Source organism: Mustela nigripes, chromosome 13 (assembly GCF_022355385.1).
Source record: "Mustela nigripes isolate SB6536 chromosome 13, MUSNIG.SB6536, whole genome shotgun sequence".
Taxonomy (NCBI): domain Eukaryota; kingdom Metazoa; phylum Chordata; class Mammalia; order Carnivora; family Mustelidae; genus Mustela; species Mustela nigripes.
In genome coordinates, this window is record NC_081569.1 from 134,953,131 (window position 1) to 134,959,130 (window position 6,000).

Genomic DNA, 6,000 nt, shown 5'->3' on the forward strand with positions numbered 1-6,000 from the left:
TAGCCTTCTTCCTGATGGGGGACCCCACCTGGGGTCCTTCACTGGAGTTTGGTCCAGCACAAGCCTGTGGCCACTGAGCCGCTCTTAACAGATACCTGGTTACTCTGACCTTGATCCGCTGGCCAACTTCCGGGACCCCACGTTCCCCGCTCCCACACCCACCCATCATGTTGGCTCCATCTGCCCAAGGCTGCTGCTTCTCCCTGGGGGCACTCTGGGGCACCCTGCCCACTGCTTTATTATGTCTGCTCCCTGCACGGAGCTCTGAGCATCTTGGGGGGGGGGCAGGCGGGTGGGTCTGTGCTGCCGGAGTCCTAACGCCGTGTGCCTCTGAGCCCGACCGTGTATGAGCCACGGCTCTCGTTTCACCACGAGGATCAGTGGGAGAGGCCAGCGCTGTCATCCATGCTTATGGGGAGCGGGGGGAGGACAGGCCCCGCGAGGCTAAGTAACGAACTAAGATTTCACAGCCCTGCATTCAGTTGGCACACAATGAAAAGATGTGTTGGGGGATGGTCCTCCCACCAGTGGACAAACACAGGATCTATTCTGCTCCCAGCTCTGGGTCCACCTGGGGGCTCTGCGCTTGGTGGTGGTATTGTATTTAGACCAGTTGATATTGTATTTAGGTCTAAATATTGTATTTAGACCTCAGCATTGAGAGCCCATCTCAACGCCTGGCTTGCTTGGTTTGTATCTTGGGGAGTCCCACAGGGAGAAGGAACTTTCCCTGAAGCCACCTGTTCTTGGCTGGACTTGGATAAGCAGGAGCAAAGGCTCAGAGAGGCCAATGACTTGCCTAAAGCCCACAGAACAGAAGTTGGCATCATGACTGCCTGGGACCACTTTTTGTCCAGTTTTGCTATCCCCTGCCTTCCCACCCCGGCTCTGCAGCATTGCCCTGGGGCCAGAATCTTGTTTCTGTTGCTGTTGTGGAGAGTGGGCTAAGGCACAGGTAAGTCCTGCAGTCACGTGGGTTTAGGACCCGCCACTGTGGTCTGGGAGCCATGGTGCTCCGTGTTCCCACTTACTCCTGACCAGTCCATGCAGCCTTCTGGTTCAGTGGATGTCATGTCCCAAATAGCCCCTACGCCCATCAGTTTCTCCCCATTCCCATTGCTACCACCCTGAGCCAGGACACCATCATATCTCCACTGGGCAGCACCTGCGTCTTACCTAGGAGAATGAGATTTAAAAAAGAGGACATCTTGTTAAATTTTAAAGAAACAACAATTTTTAGTATAAGTATATCCCAAATATTGGACAGGATATACTTACACTAAAGCATGAGGTGTTATTTATTTGAAATTCAAATTTAACTGGATGTCCTATATTTCTACCTGCCTAAATCTGGCAACTCTCCCCTCCCCAGTGTCTTTGCCCCCTTGTATCACCCCCCCGCCTCCCCAGATCCATCTTTTTGCTGGGCCTGGACCAAGATTTCTAAAATGCCAGTCTGAGACCGTGTCCTTTCTTGCTTAAAACCTCCACGGCTCCCGTACCCCTCAGGACTGTGTCCAAACTGTAAGGCATTATGTTAGTGGCTTTCAACAGTGGCCTTACCTGGGACTTCCCTCCCCTAAGTTCCTCCAATGCCTCATTCTCCCCTCTGGCCTCAGGGCTACTCCCTCGGCCTGGACACTTTGTCCGTGCCCGCATCCTGCTCCTATCTTGTCCTTGTTCACGCTTCAGCCGCAGCACTGCCTCTGCGAGCCTCCTCTGGCTCTTCCGCCAGGTCTCGTCCCTAAGCCGTCTGCTCCTGCTGAGTTCTCTTGCCTCTGATTACTTAATTTTCTCTCCAGCTCCAGACTGTCAGTGCCGAGAGGCCAGGGACTGCTCCCTCCTTGCACTTCACGAAGGCCCTAGCAAACAGTAGGTGCCCAATAAATGCTGATGAGATAAGCCAAGGTGTAGTGACTGATCACAGGAGGAGCTCAGCGCTGCTGGTGGCTCCCCTTCAGCGCACAGAGACCGCTGGCCCGGATCAGAGCCTGTCTCCCTAGAGGTCGCCCACAAAGATGATGGCTTCTGGCATCTTTTATGGAGACAGGCCAGCATCACACTAACTTGATGAGACACACTCCTGTCACACCTAATAAATTTGCCAGCCTGTCATCCTCTTGGCTTGCAAAAAAGGAATCATCTGGAAGTGAACTTAGAAGAACCCTGAATCACAAAAGCCTAGGATCTCAACTGTAGACCTATTAAAGAACAGGGGAAGGCTAGGGAATGCCCCCACCAACCTTGTGGCAATTTAAATGTCATCCAACTCTAATGGTTATGTTTCTTACCCTCTGGGCAGCAGCCAGAGGCTTCAGGCCGATTTTAAGGTGGGAACCTGGTGCTCGGGGGGACCACAGGTCTCCTCCTTCACCAATTAGCCTATTAATTATAGCTCTTTAATATGTTGGTCAACTGTTACAACTTTGGGGGATTCTTCTAGCAAAATGCTTATGAAAGCACAATCAGCTCTGAGCTCTTTCTCTATATTCAAGAAACTCCTATGATGTGGCAGATTTCAGTCTCTCCACTTAGAGGGAACTACATGGCCCTCGTGCACTTGTATCTTTCTCTTCTTCCCTCTGTTCTCCTGGACTCAGCTCTTTCCCTTAAAAACCAGAGCCATCCATTCCAAAGCCCCTCTTCCCTTGGCTTCTCAGTCCCTTTTCATTTGTAGATTAATTTTTCCAGAGCCTCCTGCCAACAGTTTGCCCATTTTACTTGTCTAGAGGACTCCTTTTCTAATTGATTTTCACGAAAATTGATTTATATTGAGTAACAGCATCTGAAACACCCACGCACGTGCGCGTGCGTGCACACACACACACACACACACACACAGAGGCATGCGTGCGCACTTGGGTGAGCGCTGCCTGGCTGAAGGACATTGCTAAAAAACTGAGCTGTGGTCACAAAATTATTTCTTTTGGTGGTGATGGTGGGGAGGTGGCGGGTCTGCTGTTGGAATCCTGCTAGTTCATGCCACAGAATGCCAGCCTTGGAGGCTGACAAGATCGCATTGCTCTCCAGGAGTGTCAGGGAAAACCGTAAACAGACGAATAGAAAAATGCGGTGAACTTCACATCCGAGGTTCAACTAAAAGTTGCACAAGGGAAGCTGGTACCGAGCCGCCCAAGTGTTTAGAAGTGACAAAATCCTGAATCCTGAGGAGGCACAGCTGAGTTTAATAACTGCCGTTTCACACATTAAACAAAGCTGTCAATTCCAGAAGGAAAACAATCGTGAGGGAGACAGAGGCAAACCGGAGAAGCCAGAGCAGGAGATGAGCCTGCGGCTGCGGCTGGGGGGCGGGGAGGGAAGACCCCAGCCCATCCACCTGCTCAACCAGCACGCTCCTTCCATAGCCTGAGAGTCCCTGATGCTCCCTGATGGTCACCCAAGCCACCATCTGAGCACGACGGACAGCTGGGTCCCAGCGGGACCCCATCGCGTAGGGCAGCTTAAGGCCCGCGGCAGACCAGCTAGGGGTCTCACCCTATCCCCTCTTCTTTGCCCCTACTTGGGGCAACCATCCAAAAGATCCCAAACCCCCCAAAGGCCACCAGAACCGCGTAAAGCCACAAAACCTCCAGAGTTGGGGATTTCAATGCTCAAAACAGCAAAAATGTCCTCTAGCATCTGTGGAGCTGCTGAAAATTAAAAAATGTCCACCAGACTCTGTGGTGATCAAGAGAGTGGCTGGCCATCCAGAGGGAAGAGCAGCATGACCGCTACTAGTATGGCTACTGTAAGTCACAGCCACCACTGGGCGGTCCATGTGCTGCGCTAAGTGATCTTTACTGGTGCGGTATCATCAAGTAGTTAAAATAGCACAGTAAGGAACAAGAAAGCAAGGCTCAGAGAGGCACTGCCTGAGGTCCTGAGCCAGTGAGGAGCAGAGCTGGGGCTCAAAATGCAGAGCTGACACAAGTTCACTTCACCACTCCACTGTAACACTGACTGTGGACATTCTGGAAGATACCAGGGGCCATGCCATCTGACCTTCTCCCTGAGCCTAACAGAAGTCACTGTGGCTGGTGGCCACCTGGCCTGTGCCCTGGGGTCTCAGGGGCCCACGGTGAGGGCTCCAGGCCCAGGCAATCCTCACAGATGGCTAGTTCCTTCCCACAACTCCATGGGGGGCCACCACGCACAACCTGTCCACACCCCCAACTCTGTGGCCTACAGGAAACAGCCCCAGCTGCGGTAAGCCCAGTTTAAGAGGGCTAAGTAGAAGTTTACTAGTGATTCTGGTGGGAAATAAAGAATGTATGATTCTTAGGATCATTTTATTTTTAAGTTTGTAGAAGCCCTAAGGTTTCTTTCCCCACATTTTCGCAACAGAATGTTATCACAGGAAGGCACTCCCAGGCCCTTTCTGCTCCAAGGCCCTGTCCTGCAGGCCTTAGCAGGCCAGGACTGGGGCCTACAGGGGAGTTCCACCCCCCCTCCCAACTCATCTTTCCAGGGCCAGAGTAGGGACGATGGAGAGAGTGAGAGACATTTCTTTTCCCAAACTCTCCGGGGGAGCAACTTGAGGGGCAGCTGCAGGAAGCCAGGGTCGTGGGAGTGAAGTACCACACCCCCTCCCCAAGTCCTGCTGGGGAGGAGGTCCTCCAGCCCAGCATCCCACACCATCCGGCCACCGACGCTCACCTGCACGAAGCCCCAGAGCGGGTGGAGCGCGCAGTGCAGCAGCAGTGAGGGCCAGCAGCAGCCCCGGCGCAGCACTAAGTCCCGGAGGAGCATCTCGGCCCGCGGCACCAGGGCTCTCGGGGGCGAACTGTCGGGGAAGCAAATGCCGGGGTCAGCCGGGCGCTGCGCGGGCACCAACGCCTGCGCGCACCCGCACACGTAGCGGTCAGGGTTGGGCGGGCACGCCCCGCACCCTGGGGCACCCTCATAAAGCAAGTCCGCCCCTTCCCTCAAGCTTGCACATTCGCTGACCCTTCGTGCACACTCACAGAAGCAGGCATCCCGGAACCCCGACCCCTGGCGCACACTTCCCGAACCTTATGTGTATCTCTTGGCCCCGGGCACACCCCCAGAATCTTGCGTGCACACTTTGGCTCCGTGCACACCTCCAGATAGAGCCAAGCACACTTAACGGAGCCCAGTGCATCTTCCCGGAAACCTCCCCAGCCGTGCACAACTCACTCCCACTGTGAGCACACTTCAGACCCGGCGGGCACCTCTCACCCTGCCTACACACCCACGGAAACGGCCGTGCACACCCACCGACCCCAGCCGGCTCAGTCGCTGAGCCCGCATGCACAGCACCAGGAAATCACAAGCTGCGTGCACCCTCCCTGCCCCGCCGGCCCTCACTGCGCACACTGCAACATGGGCACCTCCGTGCGCACCCCATTTGCCCTCACGCGCTCTCCCGAGCCCGGGCCTCCCGCTTCGGGGCGTGAGCCTCCCCCACCCCACCCCCGGTCTCCCTCTCTGCCCGCACCCCTCCAGTGCCTCACGCCACCTTGCCTGGCGGCGGCCCCGGCCGATCCTCGGCGCGGGGAAGGGAGGTCCGCGCTCCCCCCGCGGCAGACTGTTCCCGAGCCGCCGGACGGCCCCCATTTAAAGCCAGCCGCCTCCCCGGTCCCCCGCCCTCTAGGCGGGGCCTCGGTCCTCACCCTGGCGGCTGCGCGGGCGCCCGGGGGCTTCACATGCCGGGGAGGAGCGCCGGGCACCGGAGCAAAAGTTTGCGCTCGGCTGGGGCCGAGCCGGCTGCCGAGCGGGGGCCGGGCGCGGGGCGCCCGCACGGGGCGCAGGGCGCGGCGGCTCCTGGCTGCTCCCGGCCGCGCGGGGGCCGGGAGGGGCGGCACCCCGCGCCGGGGCCCGAGGCGGAGGAGGAGGGCGGGGAAAGTCGCCTCCGAGCAGCCTGGAGCCGCCGGCGCAAGCCTCCCCAGATCCCCGCCCTTCCTGGTGGCGCCGCGCGGCTGCCCGGGGCGCGGGGGTGCCCGAGCTCTCCCCGCGGGTCACGCCGGCCCGCGAGAGGCG

The 6,000-nt window shown here is 57.2% G+C and overlaps 1 protein-coding gene across 7 annotated transcripts in view; it reads right to left on the reverse strand.

Annotated features, from left to right (window-relative positions):
• Positions 1–5,764, reverse strand: part of PRIMA1 (proline rich membrane anchor 1) — a 60,768-nt gene extending 55,004 nt beyond the window's left edge. For 3 of the 7 annotated variants that reach the window (XR_009399210.1, XR_009399209.1, XM_059373872.1), the window contains exons 1-2: positions 5,480–5,626; positions 4,657–4,783 (exon numbers count right to left, since the gene is read on the reverse strand). Coding sequence is in view for 5 of the 7 variants with exons in the window: in XM_059373872.1 (XP_059229855.1) it covers positions 4,657–4,783; positions 5,480–5,577 (225 nt within the window). In the remaining 2 variants the exon portion in view is untranslated. The other 4 variants (XM_059373868.1, XM_059373869.1, XM_059373867.1 and 1 more) reach the window with 2 other exon arrangements.
• Positions 5,765–6,000: the final 236 nt, after the last annotated feature.